Source organism: Mauremys reevesii, linkage group 2 (genome assembly GCF_016161935.1).
Source record: "Mauremys reevesii isolate NIE-2019 linkage group 2, ASM1616193v1, whole genome shotgun sequence".
NCBI lineage: Eukaryota > Metazoa > Chordata > Testudines > Geoemydidae > Mauremys > Mauremys reevesii.
The window spans coordinates 74,293,667-74,318,539 of NC_052624.1; the positions used below are offsets into that span (position 1 = coordinate 74,293,667).

The window sequence follows — 24,873 nt, forward strand, 5'->3', positions numbered from 1 at the left end:
TTTGTATTGTTTTATTTTTGAATGCCGTTTTTTTTTACTTAATTCTACATTTGTAAGTTCAAATTTCATGATAAAGATATTACACTACAGTACTTGTATTAGATTAATTGAAAAATACTATTTCTTTTGGGTTTTTTTCCAGTGCAAATACTTGTAATCAAAAATAAATATAAAGTGAGCACTGCACACTTTGCATTCTGTATTGTAATTTAAATAAATACATTTTGAAACTGTTGAAAACATCCAAAAATATTTAATTAAATGGTATTCTATTATTGTTTGAGTGCAATTAATCACAATTAATTGTTTTAATCGCTTGACAGCCCTAATTTTTTTCTACTGAATTGAATTACTTTTCACTCAGCACTGACTTTGTTAGGTATTGCTTTACATTAAAATGCATACCGTCGATATTTGTGTTACCCAGAATAGCACAGGGAGTTTAGGCATGAATTGGTACAGATTAGTGATTGTATATCATTTGAATGTATATGTGCAGGATCTGTCTCCTTTGGACCTCTACCACACAAAGAACAGACTTGGAATGCTGGTGTTCAGCCAACACCAAAGCACATCTGTTTCACTGGGCCTTTCAAGCATTGTTAATATAATTCCTGGGGAAATAAGTACTGCACACACCCATAAAGCTATATTAAATAAGGCATTATGGAGAAAGGTTGTTTGTTTGTTTTTTTTAAATGTTCTTGTTCTCTAGGCCTTAACTACCTACCAATATTAAGAAGTATTCAGCACTAAAGTCAGCATGAAAGATCATTCCTCTCACATTTCATCAGCACTAGCTGCTTATCACATTTTCCCAGCAGAATGAGACATCTTACCACAATGCACAGAATGCATGAGCTGCTTGCCTGATTAGCATGTAATACACAGGACATGTAGTGCTCAAAATGGGATGGACACAGTAGAGTAACCCTTGTAAAACTGCAGTATAAATCTGAGCGGGGGAATAGAGCACAATGATAATATGGTGAAGGAGAGAGGAATATGGCACAAGAGGGATAATCCAAACCCTTGAAATAATAATTGTCTGTTTGCTTCATTCTCTTGCATCTTCTCTTTTTCTCCTAGTGCAAGGGAAAGTGTAAGGACTATTTAATTTCTGAGGTGTCCAGTTTTTTGTTTCTGCTGCTAAAACATGCATGGGCTCAATCCTGTAACTCTCTGTTCACTTTGAGCACTGAATACCTGTCTATATAGTGTTGACTTGTGAACTGACAGTACAGTAAAATCCACTTAATCAGCACCCTGAAAAACTGTATTTCCACTTCATTGTAAGATTGCCTTGGAATAGATTCAGCGTGACACATTTCAGTAACCCCTTGTGATGGCATGGATTAGGTCCAGGGGTTGCAGAGCCAGAGAAAGTCAGTTGCCGCCTTGAGTTGGAGGAGAGAGTGCTGTGTGTCCTGGCTGACTGAAAGCAGCAGGACCACAGACAGATCAGTCTTCTGGCAGGGACTGGGGGAGTAAAGAAGGCGTGCCTGGCTGTCTGCTGTGAATGAACCCAGAGAGGGCTTCAGGAAGACAGAGTCTCCAGGGAGGAAACCCTGTGGGTATGGCCCATACGAGCGCTGGGACAAGTTAAAGACTGTATATACCGGAAGGGATTTGTTCTGTTTCACATAGAGACAGTGACTTGGCTGAGTCACTGGAAACCTGCCTGAGAAACCACCAAGAGGGCACCATAAACTGAAAAACTGCAGACACACCCGACCAGAAGGGGGCACTTGTGAGTGGTGGGTGCCAGGCCGTTACACCCCTTCACAATGGATAAATAGCACACTTAGGGCCAAATCCTGTAGTTTTCTTAATCAGTCCTTACCAGGGCCGGCTCCAGCTTTTTTGCCTCCCCAAGTGGCGAAGCGGGAAAAAAAAAAGATCAAGCCGATGGTGGCACTTCAGCGGCAGCTCAGTCACGCTGCTTCATTTGACAGCGGGTCCTTCGCTCCCTTTCTTTCTCTTCAGCAGCAGCTCAAAGAGGAAGAGAGGGACTGGGGGACCTGCCGCCGAAGACCCGGATGTGCCACCCCTTTCTATGGGCCGCCCCAAGCACCTGCTTCCTTTGCTGAAGCCTGGAGCCGACCCTGGTCCTTACTCTGACAGAACACCCACTGATTTTGATCTTCATTTTTCCTCGGTAGGTACTGAATATGGACTGCAAGATTTTGAAGTACACAGGGAAAAAACATCTCACAAAAATGCCCTGCCCCGCCCTTACACGCACACACAGACTTAACTAATGATCATGTAAATTTATGAAGGATGTTAACTGAACTGATTTCTATTCCCATAGAAAATAACATTTTGTAGTGTAATATGCTAAAACTATAATTCTTTACGTTTAATGGCAGTTTCATTTTCCATTGAAGGTAATGTTAGCCTCACTCTGTGATCATATATTAATGTAACTGATGGATCTGACTAAAACGTTATACATACAAGGTTCCTTTATAAGGCTCTTTTTAATGAGGTAATCCAGCAAAAAGCCTTAAAACTGCCTTTTTTTATTGAAAGCTTTCATTACGACTTACAGAAATATTTGGATTCTAGGAATCTTGTAGGGACAAAGGACTGAGCAATACTGTGTTTCAACTCCGGTATGGGCTTCACGGAGGTACTCTTGGTAGTATATGCCAGTGGCTCACTACATCATATCTCTCATCTGTGTATCATTTCCACGCAGGTGATCGTAAATTTCTTTCTGCTTCAATGAAATTATAAATGCTAATACTTATATGATCTTTACTATGTTTCTGGCTTTTCTTCTCTGTGCATCTAGTTATCAGCTTTTAATTACATTGCTACATCTCTATCAGTGTTAGGTCCTAGAGCTGTCCATACTCGAGGATGTTGTTAAAACAGAAATGGAAAAGTGTGTGATACAGGAGTAGTCATTATGTAACAACTCTGAATGTTTCTTTCACATTGTCTTAACAATAAATTAATCCAAACTGCTTGGAAACTCACTTATTGAAGGTAGAGTAGTTTACATCTTTCAAGACTAGATTTTTGGAGCTAGCCTCCGTGAGACACATTCATCAACTATTAGCATTGAGAATGCACTGTATGGCTTGTCCAAAAAGATCAGTAACATGCTACAGAAATAATCAGGCAATTCAAACCTGCCATGTCAGAAAACCCAGGTTTGGTTATTTCCTGTGAAACATTTTTGATGAACACTTAACTTGAAAATATTTTAACAGTCTTGGCTTCCGTCCTCAGGGATTAATAGAACGGATTGTAGTTATACAGAAATTGATGGGAATGATTCTATGTAAATGTCCAGGAAAGGGAGTGCAGAGAGAGTTTTGTGACAAAAGAAACCATCTTGGAGGCTATTCAGGTGCATCGTTTCTTCAGTCTCTTCAGTGCACCAGGTCTGAAGCAAAAATCTAAGGGATGACGGAAGTTCAGTGATAACCAACCCTCACTGAGCAAGTCAAATGTATCTTAGGGCTTGTCTACGTGGCAAGTTACTGTGTGTCAGCCAAGGTGAGAATCTACAGCTCAGCAGCTTGCCGCGCAGAAACCTCCCATGTAAACATTGCTACAGACCATACTTATGTGTTTGAAAACTGATCCATCAAACTTCTGAGACAATTTGATTTGTGCAAAAAGGCAGTTTTCACATCCTAAAACTATTCACATGTGCATCACAGCAGTGGAGAATCAGTCTCCATATCTACACAGTCACCTAGGCTCACTACCCAGACTGGAGATTGTGACACAGGAGGGAATGTCAGAATAGATACACTGAAAGTGTAAGCCAACATTTTCAAACTTGCAAGCCTAAAGGTAAGTTCCCATAGCCATATGTAGGCTCCTAAATATAATATGAATGATGATGAATTCATAAGTATGAATGATTCCTATGAAATGTCTTGTTTGGATATAAAGTAACAGGATATTTTTCCACAGCACTGGTGGATTTTCCTGGGTGTTTTTTTCTCCGCGTATGTTAACTGATACGCGCTCTGAAAAGGATTTTGAATTTTCAAATCTTCTTTTTTCCATCCTTTCAATTCCTAAAAGTGGCTAGAATGTGTGTCAATTTTTATGTGGCTTATCAGTTTCTAGAGACATTCCTGGGTGCCATTTACATTTACTGCAGTTTTTACAAATGCTGTGCTTCATATGCAAGTGAATGTGTGGTTCATGGCTATGTGTGGCAATCTGGCTGAATTCACTTCTACTTGGAGTAAATATCCTTTATCTGGAAAGTCCTGCTCGCTCTGCTTTAGTAGCAGGCCTGAGCTTGGGAAATTAAAAAGATTTATTATATAAGGGACTTCTTAGCTCATTTGCACTATTCTTCTAAGACCTTTTCATTGCTCTGTTTTCCAAAAGTAAAGATTTGTGAAGGATACTTAGAGCTCATGAAGAGAAAAGGAGATTAGTTTGGAACTAGAGTTGTTGAAGTATTCTTCTCTCTACCTTCATCTAACTTGCTCAGAGAATTAGGTAATATCTCATTAGGAAGGTTGAAAGGGAAGTGATAGTTGGTGTTTGTAAATCCCCTTGTGTTAAGGAGCAGCAGGGAAGGGGGTTGAAATCTAAAGATTTTTAGTTTCTTCTTGAAGGATGAATGAGATAGCCCAGTGACTGAGATCTGTGGAATGAAGGGTGCTATTCTTGGCTGCCCTGTCATAATTTTATGTCACAAAATCATGTTGTATTTAAGACCACTATAACTGTGGAGAAAAATATTAAAATACGGCGATATGCAAAAATCATCACTTTTGTTTCTCACGTCCTTTCAATAGGGAATTATAAAATTATCACTAAAACTCATAGAAAAATTACAGAGTCCCCAGCTCTGTAGGGCTTCTAGAGTTGAGCCCCCAAATCAGAAAGTCTCTGTATGTTATGTCAGAAGCTATGGTTGCTGGGAGCTGTATTCCATTGAACTACAATTCCATCTTGCCAGAATTATAGACTGGAAGAACACAGTGAGGCAATACTTGAATCCATCAGGGAACTGGGAACTCCCAAATAAGAAGGTAGAACCCAGGGGCAGACTGTCCCGAAGAGAAGGGATTTTATTCTATTTTTTGTTAAAGCCTGAACCAGCAAGGTTCACAAGACTCAGGGAATCTGTAGTTTTTCCACCATGCCAGGGAGGGAATTCTAAGGCAGGAAGGCGATTTTCCCCAGAGCGAGAAATTTATGGTTAAAATGTATCCAGCAACAGTGTGACTTTCATCAGTTTCTCCAGCGATACAAATGTTTTCACGTAGCTCTATCGCTGATGCAGTGTCTAGACGTCTTGGATCGTAAGCAAGAGTTGGCATTAATTCAGTGAATCCTAAAATGCTAACTATTATCAGTGTACTCCAGCACACACAAGATGTGGATTGCATCACGGCACAGATAATCACGAAGTGTGAAACTGTGGGACCCTTGCTCACATGGGTCACACTGGTTAGCATTTATTCACACAAGTGGTCCCATTTAAGTGTGCTTAAGTAGAACTGTTCTCATGTAAGTGCTCACCAGAATTAGAATAGGTTCCTCCATTTGTTTCTGAGTTCAACTGAAAAGTATCTGAGTATTGTGGTGAGCATGTAAATTGTTACAGTGAGAGAAAAGATCTTCACAGGATTCACTGTATTTTTTTCAATCCTTAAATAATTGTAAAACAGACCCACAGCTATGAAAGAACCAAGGTGGGTTTTCACACATCTTTTTCTATCTAAAGGCCACACGAATAAGTACTACCGCATACTCATGTTAGGTAGTACTTATTCATGTGAGCAATCCTATTGACCATCGTAGGACTACTCAGATGAACGAATACTACTCAGTTTGAATAAAAGTTTCAGATTCTATATCTAGCATATAATTAAACATAGATATTAATTGGTATTTTCCAGCTGTGATGTCTGAACCAGGGAAATATGATCAGTATTGTTATGCCGCCCATCCCTATTCAGCTTTCATGATGTAGTACACCCTGAGACTTATTGTGGCCATGAGCCTTAACTCTTCATGTCCAAGAGGCTTCTTCTATTTGCAGTATACTGTCTTAAAATAAGAAACAACTGGACCTACAAACATTCTGAACAAATCAATAGATAACAGTCTTAAAGGTCGTAAAACTATGTGGTGTAAAAGGTATATATTTCTTTACATTTTGTTAGACTTCTGTGCCTTTTTGTCCTCTATACTTTGTGTCCTCAGATAGACAGAAACAAAAACCCTAGAAGAGAGTATGAGATGAATCAATAAAAGCTAAATTGGTGTCTGTAATAAGCAGGACTTGAAATTAAGCAGTCAGACATCCTGAGATGTGCATTGCACTAGAATATTGCACACTGTGAGCACAAACCAAAGGTGCTTTAGGTACAGTATGTGAAAACAATAGCATTTTAAAGGGAAAACAGAAGCATCAGCACTGCCAATGCTGTTTCTTTTTCTTGGTGGAAATTGTCAGTCTTTAAAGTGTAATTATAGTCAGAAAAATGATTGTGACAAACAGACACTATTTTACTGTTCCCAGTGTCTTAGAGTTGCTATTCATTTTGCTGTCAAAAAGCCAATACCGTGCTGGGAGAGTGAGCGATAGGCATTCTGCTGAATATGCACAAGTCAAAATAGACTAACTACATTCCAATTGCAGAATCTCCATCCCTGATGATGGCATGTGAGGGGAAAAAAGGAGCACCATTTGATTTCCAGATCCTATTTGGCAGCAATGAAACTTCATTTTCCTTTTAGTTAAGTCATCTGTTTACTTGTAAGCTGAGCAAATGTGTGTGCGTATCTCACACTTACATCCCACTCCCTGCAGTAAAATATGTGAGAGTGGCTTTAAGTAAAGGAAATCTCTGTGTGGATCTCCTAGCAGAGATTTCCCCCACATCACAGCATAATTTGGGAATAGGAATCCAGTGCATCTTAGAAGACAACATGTTGGAGGTGCCCTCCAGACAATTGTGAGATGGGGCATACTCTGTGATTTTTGTCAAAGTACACAGATAGGACTGGTAAGAACAACGTCTAGATCTGACAACTCAATACTCATATGACATTTAAGCATTTAACAATCTGTTGCATTCAGCCAAGAACTGCTTAAGCAATACTGTGCATAGTTTCCTGGGACCCAGGGGAAACCAGCTACATTGAGGCCCTGTGACTCTGGCATAGCTCTGGCCTCTAGAAACCCAATGGAGCTGGACCACCATGGTGCCCCTGAGCCACGGCTACCTCCAGGAACACTCTTAATGCAGAATCCTTACCATACATGAATTTGAGCAGAGAAGATAATACAATTTCCATTTTTCTTCAGAATTTCTGTGAGGCTGGAGGGAAGGAAGTTTTGTACTCCACCTCTCCCCACTCCCCGAAGTAGCTAGCACTAGTCTGAGCCCACCTGTTACCCCACTACACTCTGTAAGGTTCAGGGGAAGAAGTGGATGATGTGTCAGAGAGAGCTGAGGCTCCATCCCAATACAGGAAGAGATCAGTCCATCCCCTAGTATGGAAATTACTGAGACAAAGTCAACATGAAACCTCCTCAGTGCCATTTTACAGTCACTTTCAGAGATGAACCAACTGTAAAGCACAGATGACAAGAAATTAAAGTGGTTGGGATTATCTAGTTTAGAAAGGAGAGAAATCAGGGTGGTCTTGATTGCAGTAACCCCAAGGATGGTGGGCATAGAAAAAATTGATCAGTTTCTCTTTTTGACCTTTCCCCATATACTATTAGAAAAACAGTCACTCAGTGCTTACTTTCATCTCCAGTCTGGAAAACAGATCCACCAGTATGGACCCTAACACCTCCACAGAGTCCTATGGAAAGCAGTTGGACTGTGTGTGGGCATTAAGAGGTCCACATGGGATCCTTGATGAGAGAAAATATGGTCCTGTGGTTCTGGTACTAACCTGGGTCTCGGGAGACTCAAGTTTATTTCTGTTCTCTGGCACAAACTTAGTGTATGTCTGTTCCCCATCTGTAAAATGGGGTTAATGACACTTCCCCACCTCACAGGGCTATTGTGAGGACATATAGATTAAAGATTATGAGGTGCTCAGATACTCTGGTAAAGGGTGCCATGTAAGTAACTGAGATAGCTGATGGTTCTGGTGAATGTGAGGGGTGAGGGGTAATAGATGAGCAGCAATCAAAGAGTCAGAGTACATGGAGCAGCAATGTGCACTATGGGGCTGTGATTTCTAAAGTGCACTAACGTGTTGCAATTATTTGGTCCATGTAGACCTTGCTGGTGCGCACTAAATGTCCCCTACTGTGCTTTAATGTAGTACCCTTTAAAACAGTACTGTGTTAAAGCACATTAGGGAACCATTCGCATAAACCAGCAGGATCTTCATGGGCCAATTAATGAGCCACACGTTAGTGCACTTTAGAAACTGCACCCCTGGAGAGCACATTACCTCCACCGTGCAGACACGCCCTAAGATAGATATTGGTGCATCTGTTTGCAGGATTGGCACTTGTGGGGGCAAATTTTCTGCCAGTATAGCTCCATTTCTGTCAGCGGAGTTATACCATCAGTGAATTTCCCTTTTATCCATTGAATTCAAAGCACTTAAAAAAGAAAAGTAGGTTTTACAGAAGGAGAAAATGATACATGGAGAGACAAAGGAGCTTACCTAAGATCACTCAGTGAGTCAGTGGCAGAACTAGGAATAGTCTCCTGATTCTCTTGTACTCCAAAGGGCAGTACCTTTAGAACTAATAAAATAAATATTTCATACATAGCTCCTATACTTGTCCTGTGGAACTCACCGCTGAAGGATATTGAAACAAATAAAGTGGCCTGATTGTAAAAGTGGTTTAATAATTTTGTGAGGTCTCATAAGACTTTATTTAGTTATGTGTTTATTGTGTGCAAACTAAGATGACGATAGGGATAATCACATCTAGTGATTCAGAGCACATATGCTGATTTTCCACTGGGTTCCAGGAAGAACTTAAAAGAAAACAACATTGCCTAGAACTGCTTTTTTTCTCTTCTTTATATAGATGTTTTTAATTTAAAAATAATTTGCTTCAGAGAAACAAACTTCAATGAGAATTTAAAACAGGCTTTGTGGAACGATGAGAGTGAGCACTTCAAGTAAAAGCTAAATTAATTTGGAAGAATGTCTAGCATATAGTATGGCACCAGATGACAGTGGCGTTACAAAGCAGACTGAATGAAATAGAAGCTGAACGGACTCTCACTCTTATAATATTCTCATCCATGACTAATGTTCATGGCTGGAGAATAGCCCTACTATATGTTGCAGTACAACAGGGATATTTGGCTTAAATGTCATTGGCTGATAGACATTGACCAAGAAAACACTGAACTCCTCAATCTGTAACAATTATCTTTTTGAAGAGAAACAAAAAAATATCATCAGGAAGTTGTGGCAGGAGGCAGACATAATATGGATGGGTGACACTCCTGTCTCTTTGGCCATATTCAAGGAAGATGCCGTGAATTTCAACAACATCATTATAATTACTTACAAATACATTATGTGGTGCCACTAATGTGAGCCTAAATCCTGCACTGCTTACTCACTGTTTTTATATAGGCAAAACTTCCACTGAAGTTAGTGGGACTTTTACCTAAGCAAGGACTGTGGAATTTTGCCCTCAGTATTCTTGTCTATGCCATTTCTGCACCCCAAACATTTCTTGGGCAGTGCATCGGTTACATCCCTCCTTGCATTCGCATAACGCAGTTTTGCTATGGACATTTCAAACAACACAGTTAATTTAAAGGTGAGCTGAGAAAGCATTTGAAATGTGTATTTCACAATAATCAGTGGAAAAAATCCTGCAAGCACCTCCTAACTCAGCCAGAAAACTCAAGCGATATTTAACTCATTTTAAAATTCATCAAATGCATCCTGGGTAGGTTCAGATCTCCAGTGCATCTTTGAAGACAACATGTTGGAGATGCCTTCCAGACAATTATGAGATTGGGCATACTCTGTGATTTTTGTCAAAGTACACAGATAGGACTGGTAAGAACAATGTCTAGATCTGACAACTCAATACTCATACGACATTAAAGCATTTGAACAATCTGTTGCATTCAGCCAAGAACTGTTTAAGCAATACTGTGCATGAAGAGAATAATGCTGTACCAATGGTGAAATTCGCATCCACTCATAATTAAGGACTGGTTTCCTGTAGTGCTTGGGCAAGAGAATATCTTAGAAGAAGCTAGTACTATATGTTGACAGAATAATAATTTGGCAAAGTTTTGTGATATTTAGAAAGGCTTCACGGATATTAAAAAGAATTCATATGTAGAAGGAAATTCAGTTAGTGCCCCTAAGTACAAAAAGCAGAAACTCTCAGATATCTGTTCTTTCCTGATCTTCATATCCCCCACAGACGTGATTGTTCCCATGTTCAGGGTTAGGGCAGGTCTACACTAAGGGCGGGGGGTCGAACTAGGGTACGCAAGTTCAGCTACGTGAATAGCGTAGCTGAACTCGAAGTACCCTAGTTCGAACTACTTACCCGTCCAGACGCCGCGGGATCGAAGTCCGCGGCTCCAAGGTCGACTCCGCCACCGCCGTTTGCAGTGGTGGAGTACCAGAGTCGACCAGAGCACGCGGGGAGTTCGAACTATCGCGTCTAGATTAGACGCGATAGTTCGAACTCCGAGAAGTCAAACTCACCGCGTCAACCCGGCAGGTAAGTGTAGACTAGCCCTTAGAGTAAGGGTTTTAGCCCTAAGTTTGTTATTTTTGTAGGTATCATTTAAAAATGTGGATTCCAAGAGCTTCCTTAGACTTTTCTACATAATCACCGTGTGCGTGATGTTATTGTGTCTCCTTGGTATTTTCTTCAGATGTCGAAATAGAACTCCTTCCAGTTATAAAGCATATGACAAAATAATAAAATCTAAACCCATCAGCACTGTATACTATGATCTCTTGGTGTTGCTTTCAGTCATATGTGCCATCACTAAGCAGGTCAGGATGTATGATTTTAATGGTCAGTTCCTACCATTATGTAAAATTATTAGCAAAAAATAATGGTGTGGTGTACAGTGCGTACAAACCAATACATTCTGTACTGTAACCAAATCTATATAATGCTTCTAATACAGTCTTCTGTGGTTGCATTGTGGTTTTCTATTTCTAATATACATGTGCCTTTGACTTATTCTAGTATATGACTGCTGCTGCACCTATGCAAGGGACCTACATTCCCCAGTACACTCCTGTGCCTGCAACAGCTGTCCCCATTGAAGTAAGTTTACCTCCATTCATGCAAGTAGGGTGAAGGGGTGACAAATCACAAACCTATTCGTCATTGAACCTGTTGTATATCAAGAAGGGTCAAATGTTGCTTTACCAAAACAGACCGTATGCTGCTCTTAGATTTGTGATTGCACTTCAAATTTCTTTTTTTTCTTTTTTTTTTGAAGATCTGCAAATGCTCTTGTTTTTGCATTTGTTTTGCTGTGCATAGGAAATGGAATAAACCATTCTTGATGTTTCATGTATTTGGGAGGGAAATGGGAAAATGCAGGAAAACAAACCCAACCAGCAAACCACGAACCCGAAGAGATGATGGCAAGAGGGTTTGATGCAGTCCTTAGTGAGTGTAGGTAACTGCTGAAAACATGCAGCAACCAGAAAAAGTGATTGAGCAATGGAAACCTTCCTCTTGTACATACAGACGTGGAGGATGCTGCACTGACTGAGTGCTTTTTCATCCTTGAGGAAGGATTCGCTCTCTCCCTCCTTGGGGCTGAGTCATGCTGATGACATTCTAATGAGTAAGTATTTACTCAACCCTGTAGAGCACAAGTTGCCTGGAGCACTTCAGCCCAACCTCCACTGCTGTGCATCTTCATAAGGGCATCTGACACAACAAGAGGGAGGCTTTGGGAAATAAAGATGCTGTTACTCTTAAATTTGTATTCTTCTCTCTGTTTTTAACCTCTTCTCCCCTACTTTGTGATAATATGAGGGGCACTATTGTCTCAATACTTTAGTCTTCAGCTGTCTCTCCTCTGGAGTTGAGGCTATTACTGCTCCATGGATTGGCCAGTTGAGGATGCTCTTCGAGCTGTTATTTTGGCACTTCTCTGCCTGCAGTCAAGTGGATCCACCATAGTTTTCTCAGTCTCCATGACTGCAAATTCTCTGAATCCTAAATGATCTACCACCTGATAGGAAAGACCCCTACTGGTGGGTTTGGTTTATTTTTTTATTTTTATTTTTATTTTATTTTTGGTCATATTCAGCTGGTCTTATTTAAATCTTCATCGCATCAGTTTCACCCTAAATCTGATTTTGCTGTAAATATATCAAGACTACTTTGAATAGCCTTCATTAATTATTAAAGGAACGGAGCAGAAGACCTACCATAACATTTGCGATAATCTGGCAATTATTGGTTTGTTATATTACCATAGCACCTAGTCATGGGTGAGCACCCCATTGTGCTAGGTGTTGTACAAACAGAACAAAAAGCTGTTCCCTGCCCCAAAGAGTTTACAATTTAAATCTAAGGCAAGAGACAACAGATGGATGCAGATAGACAGGAAGGAAACAATAAGCCAGTATTGGTCAGCATGGCAGGCAGTGGACTCTAGGAAGCTTTGAAAAAGAAATTGACCACTTTGTCACAGCGATTTAAAATGCACCACCCATTGTTTATATAGAACTCAGATAACAACAAAACTGAGTGCTTTGTGCTCCCTCTCCTGTCTCTACAGTGTGCAATCTACTACTCCAGTCTATTCCCAGAAGAGCGCTGCTGGTATCATTGGTGTGGTTGATGCACACAAGCACAGAAGAAAACAGAATATGGCTAATTTCAATAGAAATGTAAAAAACTAAAAAATGCCAAAATAGGAGAAACAAAATTATCAATGAAATAATTGTAATTGCAGGTTTTCAAGGCAAATGCATATAATGTCGAATACATACACACATACATGCCTCAAAGCCTCATTTGTGCAACGTCCTATTAGGTAAAATCTTTTGTTTGTCTTAAATTTATTTTAAAAGGGAAAACGCTCTAAATAAAAACACTACATCAATGCAAATACACTATTGTTCAAAGCATGCTACAGTGTCTGCACCATGTGTGTTATAGCACAATATATTGCAAAATCCTGTGGGACTTGGTTCTGTTCTCACACCAGTGTAAATCAGAAGTCAATGTTAGACCAAGATAAAGTCAGTGTAAGTGAGGTAAAAAAAACAGATTAACCATGCATATGTAATAAAAATAACATATACAGGATGAAATCTTGGTTCCACTGAAGTCAATGGAAACGTTGTGACTTCAGCAAGGCTGGGATTTCCTCCATAATGTGTAGATAATTTTCGCCACTGCATGTTAGTGCACAGTGCTCCAGGTACTCCGTGAATTGAGGCTGTTTCTCATTGCCGGGTCAGATCTCCTTGTAAATTGATAGCATTTATGTCATGTCTGCATGTGGTTTCTGCTATCCCAGACACTCTCAACAATGCAAACCAATGGTACCGATACACAGAAATAAAGAAGTGGTGAGATGATGCTGAACACCTTCATGTGATTAATATCAGTAAGACCTTTGTGTTCTTGTTTGCTTCCATAGGGTGTCGTTGCTGATACTTCTCCGCAGACAGTAGCATCTTCATCACAGGAAGCCAGTGGTCAACAGCAACAGATGACAGTGGAAACATCCAGTGAACATGCACCTGCATATTCTTACCAACAGTCTAAGTAAGTAAGACTGTGATTAGTCACTGGTAGGGCCACATATGATATTGTATTTGGAATACAGAGATCTCAGTTCTGCTCTCAATTGTGATAGTATAAATTCAGAGTAGCTCTACTGAATTCAGTGGAGTTGCTCTGGTTTTACACCAGACATTGGCTCAGCAATCAGCACACTGGGCAAAATCCCAAACAGATGTTAAGAGGCTACAACTTTTGGTCAAATTCCCCAGTGATGTCAATGGAGCAGTAAGTTCCACATCTGGTGCTTAGTTTTTCAGGATGTGAATGTAACTGACAAAGTAGTGTAAATGGCATTCAGCGGGTGTGCAAAACTAGTGTCACTTGCACGTTGAGAGAGAAGAAAGGGGTGCTGCAGGAAAGGCAATCTCAAGAAAAGGTAGGGGGGCTGTTTTATCTTACCCCTGACATCTGCTCACTGCATTTGCTCCGATAGAATAATACCATAAATTCAAAGTTCAACCTTATTTTCAACACACTTAATGGTTGAGCCACGTTCTCCTCATGTTCTAGAAACAAAACAGCCCTTACCTCTTCTGCTCCGGTGCCACAGTGGAATTGTTACTCCGAAGGGAGAGGTTATTTGTGTGGAAGACAGAGCATAAATTATTATGAACCACACCAAACCCCTGTCCCAAGTGAAAAGTTCTCTCTTTTGCCTTGGCCTTCCAGTGAAAGTACATAGCACATCACCAAAAAAAAAAAAAAAATTCACACACAGCTTTCAACTAGGAGAATGAAATGAAGAAGGATCCTCACTTGACACATGCTGGACCCTGTTTAATGCATCATGAGAAGGTACTCAGATACCATGGTGATAGGCACAGTAAAACAAATGAAACAGAATAGAAATGTATCCATCTGGTTGGTTGCTTCACCTGCCTTTTTGACCCCTCACCATTAAGTTGCACTTGTTTTTCACACCAACTGAATGCCAAACTGGTGCAAGCTATACCCACCGTTTGGCCAACATACATGTACCCAGTGGGTAGCTTACATCGTCAGTATTGTTTATTGCTGTAGAATTTGGCCCAGTATGTATTTTACAGATGGAGTCAATCATACACCTCTTCTCTATATGTCTGATGTACTCAGAGGCACAATATGTTTGTGTACCTGTTCTGCCATCATTTTCTTTAATACTTTGTGACAGACCCAGACCAGTGGCGTACAGGAGTCTGGTAGAGGGCAAATATACTGGTCACTGGATGAGTAGTTTTCTGTTCCCTGAGTGACCAGAGCAGGGGCTGCACTAGAGTAATCAGGAACCTGCTAGAACCAATTAAGGCAGACAGGCTGATTAGAACACCTGCAGCCAATCAAGGCAGGCTAATCAGGGCACCTGGGTTTAAAAAGGAGCTCACCCCAGTCAGGCAAGGAGGAGCCAGAGGAGAGGAAGTGCGTGTGAGGAGCTGGGAGCAAGAGGCACAAGGAGCTGAGAGTGAGAGGGTGTGCTGCTGGAGGACTGAGGAGTACAAGTGTTGTCAGACACCAGGAGGAAGGTCCTGTGGTGAGGATAAAGAAGGTGTTTGGAGGAGGCCATGGGGAAGTAGCCCAGGGAGTTGTAGCTGTCATGCAGCTGTTACAGGAGGCACTATAGACAGCTGCAATCCACAGGGCCCTGGGCTGGAACCCGGAGTAGAGGGCGGGCCCGGGTTCCCCCCAAACCTCCCAACTCCTGATCAGACACAGGAGGAGCTGATCCAGACTGTGGGGAAGATCACTGAGGTGAGAAAATCTGCCAATAAGCGCAGGACCCACCAAGCTAGAGGAGGAACTTTGTCACAACCTATAAAAATAAATAATGGCAACCTACTTAGAGAATATAATGGGCCAAGAGAAAAATATACATGACAACTCCATGCTGGTTGCCTGGTCTGATCATTGTGTCCTGAAGGGATTTTGAACTAACCATTCTCATTTTCTAATTCCCTTTCCCTTAAGCAAAAAGACTTAAGTTCAGAAGCCCCCAACATGTAGCTGGCGGCAGTTTCTGCTGGGCTTGTGCCTATATTGCAAAGATTGTAGCTCTTTTTTTAAATGACTGCTGGATTTTTCCACTGTAAAATTCCCATCTTCTCTGAGAACATCCCTCATCTCACATACTCAGCTATTGCATGACTGCTGTAGCAGATGCTGTTCTTATGTCATTGGTATTTATATTTAGGGGACTTTCTTTTTCAGTCACGTAGGTAGGTAAACTACAGGCTATCTGGATGTTCCTTTCTGTTTTGTTGTTCTGTTTTTTTTGCTGAAACATGCCAGCTGTTTCTGTGTCTGCAAATTGTGGTTACAAATGTCAAAACTTGGGAGGGGATCGATACAGAAAGAGTGTATGCAATTTCTAGTTAAAAAAAAAAATTAAAATATTTTTCAAACGCACCAGTTACAAAAGATCATATGGAATAAATATATTTTTTTCAATTTAAAAGCACATTTAGCAGTAATGAAAATGATGCCCAGTATATGACAATAATTTCCATTGTGGCGGAGAGGAAGTAATTAACCTGATTAGATGCTGATTCTAATCATTTATAGCCAAGGGAACATGCAGAACTTACAAAAGAATTGTCTAGAAGCTCATGGGAGGGATGTTATAATCTCTTCGTTAATTATATGTATCTTTCTGTGAACTAACCAGAAAATAACAACCAACAAATAGATAAGAATATCTTGAAATTGAACTGGATGTGATAAAGATTTTGTATTGGCCTTGTAGGTAAGTGTAAAATAGATAACTGGTGAAATTGTTTCTCTTTCTTGGCCAAGGAACATATTTTTTCATATACCCTGTTAGACTGCTTTTTAATAGTGATTTCATCTTAGTGCATTCAAATTTAAAGCATAAATCCAGTAATGTGAGCAAATTATACCATGGACGAATTTGGCTCTCTATCCTTTGGCTCTGAGCAGAATACTCCACTTCATTAGGAGGGTACCTCAGTCATTTTAGACCACAGGAATCTCTGTCCCCTGCAAATCTTCTTATAAATTAACATATACAAATGTGAAACCTTGAAAGTGAAGTTAGAGCGAACTCTTTTGTCTCAGGAACTCCACCCTCTTGCCTCTGGGCAAAGGTCTGTTTGCTGGACAGCAGCTCTCAGACTTTAAGTAGGAAAGAAAGATTTTTGGGTTTTCTGGGAAGATAAATCCCGTACCAGATTAAAGAATGCATGATGTTTCTACCTGGGATAAACTCTTTTTTGAGTACAGATTTTAGGTCCCACAAGAAACTTTCCAGGGAAACACACAATAACTCTCTTACACTAATGACAGCAATGCTGACAATCCAGATAACACCCTCGAATAGGCAGTAAAATCACAGAAGGTGGGCAGTCCAACCTGAATGGCTATATATAGGGGAAGAAAAACCTGAACTCAAGAAATTCTAGAAGAAAAAGGATGGCCAAACAACCACAATGCAAATAGGCATACAAAGACAAACATAACACTCCTGTGAAATGGGTTCCCCCTTACACCAGGGCTAACTCCGAACACAAACTATGAGTTAGCTGAGAATGCTGAAGACTCAGTGGCAAAAACTTTGGGCCTAATTGCATAAATGTTGGTCAACTTGTAAAGTGTGGGGCTCATTGGCACGGGTAAGGAACTCCTCTGGTGGGGTAGGAGATAGGATGTACAAATCAGTGATTTGGGTGGCTACCTCTCAGGAACCACTAACTCTTTGTGTGAGGGTGATGTTTGTGGAGCCTTCTCTGAAGCACAGTAGGAGATTTCTCAGATCCACTCACAGTTTCCATCCTCCTGACAGGTAGCAAGGACCCTACTAAGAGTGGTTGCCTCCAGTTGCTCCCTAAGTATACAGGTACAGAATGCCAACAAATATCTGAATAGGTCAATGCTTTGGAAAATCCGTAAGGAAATAGACAAATCTGACATTCTACCATCATTATCTGAAAATGTCTGTTCTTCGTTTGGAAAATACTGACTGTAATTATTTTATATAATGACATAGTCCCAGAAAGGTAGCTATATGGGAACGCATTCTGATTCATTATGGTTCTTTTCTTTTAAAAATATATATACTGAGTTAAAACAACAACAAAAAATCCCAACTGAATATTTTAAAATTTGGCAAAAGGAAAACTATTGGCTTTTCTTATGTCGAGTTTCCACCTGGAGAGGAGTTTTACAGAAGAGCTGTAAACCCCTAAACGTGGAGGCTTACAAGAGCATCAATAACCATCCCTTAACTATAGCATTATAGATGACACGGTAATAGACAACTGTCAACAGTAGCTCCACCTCCACAGAAATATCATACTATGGTGGCAAGATTACGTTTTTGTGATGCTGCTTCCATTTTAGGAACATTCAAAAACATTCCTGAATCGTTTTGCTTTAATGATGCAGTAATATTGGTCATCTAGACCATGTCCCCTGTGTTAAATTGGAAAGACTGTACATGTACTTTCTACAGTTTCTATATACTTTTATTTATTATCAGCATGAATGTTTCTACTGAATCGGCCATAACTGGCTCATTAGGCAAACTGTTCCACTGTCCAGTTATTCTTACAATCAGAAAATGTTTTCTTATTTGCAAGTTGAATTTATCCTTTTATTTTAAGTTTAGCCTTCATTTTAATACTAGTGTCCAAAATAAATGGTGCCACTTAATAATACAAAGAGAGTTCTCTCTCATACATTATTACCCTTGAAGTGTTTACATAACATTAAAGCTTTAAAGTTATGTAAATACATATAGTCTCGTTTCAACGTGCTGGACTATGCATAAACCATAGCATTAATAAGAGTAAAAATCCTTCTGCACTGAGTAGGAATGCCCGTAAAGTAGGATTTCTCTGCTTTGGCCTCACTATTTTCAGTTTAGTGGCTGTATCATATTTAAACAGCTGCAAAGTTAGTTTTGCTTGGATACCTTTTAAAGGGAATTGGGTGGAAAAAAGGACAGGAGCCTATTTCAAAGTTGTTTTGACTTAATGACCACTTTAATACAATTGTTTTCACAGACAATAAACAGGACTGAAGAATGTCGGTCTGAAATCTTTGCCTTGAATGGAGAAACTTCATTGAACAAGAAGTTGGCTTCCAGTTTGCACAGGCGTCAAATGAATGCTTTTTTTTTTAATTTTCTACTTTCCCAACGAAAACACAAGAGTGTTTTTATGTGCTGTGCAAATGGTTCCGTCATGTAGTCTGACAGTTTTATTTTTGCTATATTTTTTTTAATTAAAGAAAAGACCCAGAGGAAAAACACTGGGTTGACATTTCATCAGGACGAACATTTGAATTCAGAATTTACCTGTAGGTGTAACTAGATTTTTTTTTTTTAAACATCAAAACTGAGGATGTCAAGAGGGAGCAAGTTGACAAGAAAACTAATTGTCTTCCTCAAAAATTAAGCTACTTTTTTTTCTCTACATTTTTTCCTTCTTGTTTTAAATCTAGTGTGTTTTTGTTTTGGGGTGTTTTTTAGAAATGTTTAGGTAAGGTTTATCTTGAATCTTAATTGCCTTAATTTTAAGGACGTCAGAGGCTCTCAAGGCAAGCTGTCAATGTCTTATTAGAAAAACCGAAAAAGAATTGAAACTTGCTCACACTGGTTTCAGCTGGTGCAGAAGTTTAACAGACTGAGATTTTGGGGTGAACAACAAAAAACTGTACAGTTTAAAAGAAAATGCTTTTCTTCTTTTGGAGAAAACTTGTTGATAAAGGAACTGTGGCAACTGTAAGGATTGGAAAAATGCTGGAACTTTTATGAACTTTGTCTTAAGTATTGACAGAAAAAAATTCTAGAAGGCTAAAGCATTTTACAGTAAAGTTATTGAATTGAGAAAAAAATAACTGCATTATAAAGAATGCAGGGTTTTTTTCTTGCCGAATGCAGATTTTTTTTAATTTACAAAGCGTGATCGCTAGCAAAAGCATTAGTGCTTTTTATCTGCAATCTTTTTTATGAGCTTTAAGAAGTTTTTAGTCTGCTTTGCTTGTCACATTGCAAAAACCTAGCTTAAGAGCATTTAAAAAAACTTAAGTAGATAGGAGCTTATGGTCAAAAAAAGTGCAAAAAAGCAATAGATAGAAGAAATTGTTGACAATTTCTGTAGTCTTTCCTAGTTGTGATCAAATGCAGCCTATGGATGGCCTATTTTATACCAAAGATGAAATGACACCCTAACGCAGTCCAGGAGATAGAGGTTTTTTCTTTTTTTATCTTTATTTGACCTACATGGCCGGACCAGTTCTTACTTTCTTGTTTGTTTAAACTATCTTCCACTGGTTTTTTACTTACTGCATATGTTTATAATGATCATTTCAGAGCAGTTGGTACTAGAAGCTTGTACCTCCTGTGTTTTGCATCATTTCAGAGTATGAGGAGATCTGGGTTACCGACTATCCAGATGGGCTTTAATTTTTACAAGTTTTCTGTTACATTGCCTGGTCTTTTGTATTTCTACGGAAACTACAGTCTTCCTTCTGAATTCCAACATACTACAGGTTCATTTCCTCACCTCAGTCTTTGTCATCTTGCAACATGTATAGTCACCTTGATTCTGTATTTGTTTTTCAGTGATGCATTTGAGTCACCTAGAGAAAGCAAACTTAATCTCTGTTCTCATTTTAGCTCTCCCATGCAAGCAGAAAGTTAAAAAGTACTCACGTTTGTATGCTCAAGCAGGCAGGAAGTTAAAAATTACTTTTCTCACCTATGATTTCTGTTGTCTTAATATATTGGCTGACAATCACTAATTGGTACGATTAGTCAAAAGACAATGGTAAATAAATTGAGTCAGTTGAAATCTATTTTAGGAATAACAACTATTGCACGGAGAAATCCTGATTAAAATCCTTGCTTTTTCCAAACAAACAAGGGGTGAACTAAGTCAGAACAAGACGCGTGTTTTTTTTCTTAAGGCAGAAAGATCAAAGAAAAGCAGCATATAAACTAAATCAAACAACTGAAAACTTTCGTCCATCAAAGAAAAAGGGGACGCTTCACCACATTCACTGTGGTACATTAAAAACAGGGTATCCATTAAAAAAAAATTAAGGCATATTTATATTGGATCAACCTGATTTAGCCACCCTAACTAAACAATATCTGATGTTTAACTGATTTTTTTAAATCACGTATTTTTTTAAAATTACTAAATCAATACCTTATTTTGTAATGTAGTGGGGTGTGGGAAGGGGTGGGTTACCCAAGCAAATGGCTGCTAAATATGCAACATGTGAAAGAGAGGGATGGGATCTTGTCTGGTTAACTGCCATCGCTACAGAGCCTGGTTTTCAGAAGGGCTAAAGTATTCCCAGCTCCTGTTGACTCCACCTGGAGTTGTGGTTATTCAGGACTTTTAAAAATCAGGCCCATGCTAACATGTGGGAGGAAAGAAAGTAGTGTTTCCATCTTACAGAAAGACCTCTAGCTTTTTCCTTTCTGTTCCACGTGCTTCCTCATTGCTGTTTTCTTTTTGTGAATGACAGTCGAGTTTTGTCCTTGGAAAAGGTATGGGAAAAATCAAGCTAGCCTTATTTTCTTCCTTTTTACACTCTGTGTATGAACTCTTTGTATAAATAGAGATCCCCAGGCACCACTGAGTTGAATATGAAATAAATACTTGTTCTGTTTCTGTACAAATTCTAATGTGACACACAAAAAGGTCTCATTTACTATCAACAATGAGGCTACAAGGTAGCTACCATGTGGCTGATGAATATGCTGAGGTACCTTCCTGTTTCTATTCAGAACTCTGCTGCTTTATTTATACATTCAGAAACATTTTTATTATTATTTTGAGCAAATAAAGTAAAACAATCTCAGTGTTTTTTTATTAAGCCAGTCAGGCAAAGAGGTATCAGGATGCCTGTCACTTTAAACTGTTATAAGTACATTCTGTGTTAGGATTGTTTAACTTTTTGCCATGTTACAACGTTTAACATTGTTTAAAAACCAAAAAAGGGGAAGAAGAAAAAGAAAGACAAAAGGTCCTATAAATCCAATTAATCATCTTATTTTATTGATCCCAGTATTGATTAATTGGTAGTCCATCAGTTGTAAACAGTTATATATCAGCAGGTAAGAAATAACATATTCAAAATACAGAAAATGCTGAGATGGGAATCCTTATTTGTAAGAATCAAAGGTGAAGTAAAAGAATACAGATGAAATCTACTGAATGCAGCACACCTATCTGCCCTTTAGGTATCATCATAACAGAGATACCCAATTGCTTCAAAAAACTGAAGCTGATTTCCTTTATGTTCTGGCTGACAAGGTTCTTAGTGGCTTTTTTTTTTTAAGTGCTGAATTTGTACATTCAGTACCTATGTCATGCCAATTTAGCCTTAAATATCAGGAGAGTTCCTGAAAGGTTGCAGAAACTACTCCAGAAGTCTAAGGCAATGGTGCCTAACCCAAGTGTCTGGAAATAAAATCAAATCCATAAGCTGAGCTGCATATGTACTTTCCATCACATCCGAACTCTTGTAAATAGTCAAATTTTAGACTTTTTTTTCCCTTTTCAAATAAATGAAAATGAGAGGTGTCAGAAATACGCTGGGAAATTCGGAATACGTAGTTGTCACTGACGATTGAAAGTTAATTGGTATGATGGAACTAAATACAGTATAATATATTGTATTTGGAGCTGCTAGTGACATATCCAGAGCCTAATTCAGGGCACTGAAAAGTCTTATTGTCCCAAGTGAACTAAAATGCTTAGGGAGCCCTCTTCCTATCTGGCTCTATTGCTGATTTTGTTAGCACTGGTCACCTGTGACAGTCAGGCCTAGAATTTTGGTTGCCCTCGTCTTCCCTTCCGCTGAAATGGACTCTTGAAATGTCCCTGGTGGATGAATACTTGTATGGTTCTGTTTGCCAAGGGGTTTAGACTGTCTTTACATGATAGTTGAGACATCCAATGTAATGCAGAACTAGATTTATTTTAGAGCAATTTCATCATGTTGTATTATCTTCTGCTATGGCTGCATGCACAACTGTGGAAGATGACAGATGGTGATCAGGAAAGTGAGGGATTCTGCAATGGGATTAAGCAGTAAAATGGATTTTTACTTGAGTAAAAATCAAATGAAGGGTATTATTTATGTATGTGTGTGTACCAAAATTCAGCAAATTTGAGGAAGCCTGCATTGTAATAAAGTTTATTTTTAATATGTCATAGTATTTTGATCTATATTATGTTGTCTATGGTACTGAAGGATGAGATTAATACTTAATGTGTAACAAGCTGCCTTGGTTCATAATTTTAAGTTTGATGGTGCTTATCAGTCAGCCTCTTCATTTTAATGCTGAGGTTGACATGAGTGAAACAGGTTTAAGGAGACTCACTCACTGAACTGTACCTATGGTAAGAGTCATGCTAAAGAGTGATAATGGGCTTAAAGTAATGAATCAATCCACTTTTAGTGATGAGACCAAATGTGGTAGTAGAAGATAGTTATGTTTGACCCCCCCACAGCTAAGATTTCTTTTCAGAACTTTATTTAACATGAAATTGGTCTTGATGCAAAAGAAGTGCCCTGGGGCAAAGGATTTTAGAGATCTTCTAGGAAGCCCATCTGAACTGAGGAAATACCAACGGTGTGATGGAAATTCAAAAGCAAACAGAAACACGCTGACTATTCCAGTGAACCTATCTTTTCTGTTTGATGGCATTTCTTTTCTCTCCAGTAGTGGTGATTCCTTTCATTTCTGATACATGCAAACACATAATCATGCCCAAACATTAGCAGAAGAAGGGTTGAATCAGCAGCAGACTTTTTATATTCCTCAACAAAGTGGATTTCTGGAATCCTCAAGCAGCAAACCTGGAGTGTGAGTCAGTGAGGGAGGGAGTTATTTTTCTCTCAGAAGAAGCACCCGCCTTCCACTTCGGTCATATCATCCAAATAGACTGGAATGCTGTACGCACCTGTGAGACTCTTCGTCATGCCTCAGAGAGCGCAGAAGAGACCATTAATCTCCCCGTTGTGAATGTCTTCTTTGTTAAACAGAAAAAGATGACAAAAGCTGTACAAAAAAAGTTGCTTTTACTTCCAATGATGAGAAAAACTCTTGTGTTTAAATCAGTTGTTCTTGTTCTTATTCCATGCCCACGATATTTGAGTTCCTTTCCTTTTAATAACAACTTGTAAGAAAATGCAAAATGTTCCCTATCGACAGGTCCACAAACCCGTTTCTCCTCATAGGGCCAAATCCTGAGGTGTTCAGCACCTCTTAAGAGCTGGGCCCGTTGTTTAAAAAAATCTGCTTAGCGTTAATGATATTTTCTGAATGTTGATTTCTCTCTCTCGGGTGCCATATTTATGTCTGGCAGATTTTACAGTCACATATTTTGAAAAACTCCAAAAATGAAGCTTAGAGAGGAGAACATGATGTTCAGTGTAACTAAGTGTCACTAAAGATGCTGTAGAAATTACTAAAGATGCTGCCCAGAAAATAAGTAAATCCACCTCTCTCTCTCCCCCCCCCCCCACTTTTTAAGGAAAAACCTGTAAAACCAGGAAGCATCCAGAATTCATACAGAAACGTTTAATTTTTTCCCTCCATTTAAAAATCAATAAATAAAAGCTTCCATTTAAGAAAAATCAAAGCAGCTTTAAAAATAGACGAATTCCAATCATGAAAACGTTTCACATAAATGAAACAGAGGTTCTTTAAAACAGACCTTGCTGTATCCGTATTGTCGACCAAAGGACCTCTGTGAGCCATTCAATTCTGAATCTTATTTATAAGGGCATCATAGTGCTGATATCTCAGACTGTCACTGAACGAGCTGTACTGCTATGATTTTCTTTTTTTTAATTTTTATTTTCCATTTGTACCACAATCCTAATAGCTGCCATTTTCCCACTCGTGGGGCTTTCTGTAGATCAGTGGATGTTAGGTTTAAACTTCTGTTTTCTTTGATGAAGCTTTCAATAAAAAAATAAATAAAAGAAAAGCAATGGGTGGCTGCGTGTTCTTGTGACACATTGCAACAGCGGCTCCCTGAAGCATTAAGCACTGTGAAATGCTGTGTTAAATGCTGAGATGGGAGGGGAACTTCAACATGCTCTCCTTTGCCTAGCTCCTTGTCACGTGGTTTTAAGAATTGAATCTCCTGAGAGACAGGATTGCTGTTTCT

At 39.2% G+C, this 24,873-nt stretch overlaps 1 protein-coding gene across 15 annotated transcripts in view; it reads left to right on the forward strand.

Annotated features, from left to right (window-relative positions):
• The window catches only part of RBMS3 (RNA binding motif single stranded interacting protein 3), a 904,530-nt gene extending 879,910 nt beyond the window's left edge, over window positions 1-24,620 (forward strand). For 12 of the 15 annotated variants that reach the window (XM_039527080.1, XM_039527087.1, XM_039527084.1 and 9 more), the window contains 3 exons: window positions 11,168-11,248; window positions 13,596-13,723; window positions 18,736-24,620. In XM_039527080.1, the coding sequence (XP_039383014.1) occupies window positions 11,168-11,248; window positions 13,596-13,723; window positions 18,736-18,742 (216 nt within the window). In that variant the 3' untranslated portion in view covers window positions 18,743-24,620. Of the gene's footprint in view, window positions 1-11,167; window positions 11,249-13,595; window positions 13,728-18,735 lie in introns of those variants that run through there. The other 3 variants (XM_039527079.1, XM_039527082.1, XM_039527094.1) reach the window with 1 other exon arrangement.
• The last annotated feature ends 253 nt before the right edge of the window (window positions 24,621-24,873 follow it).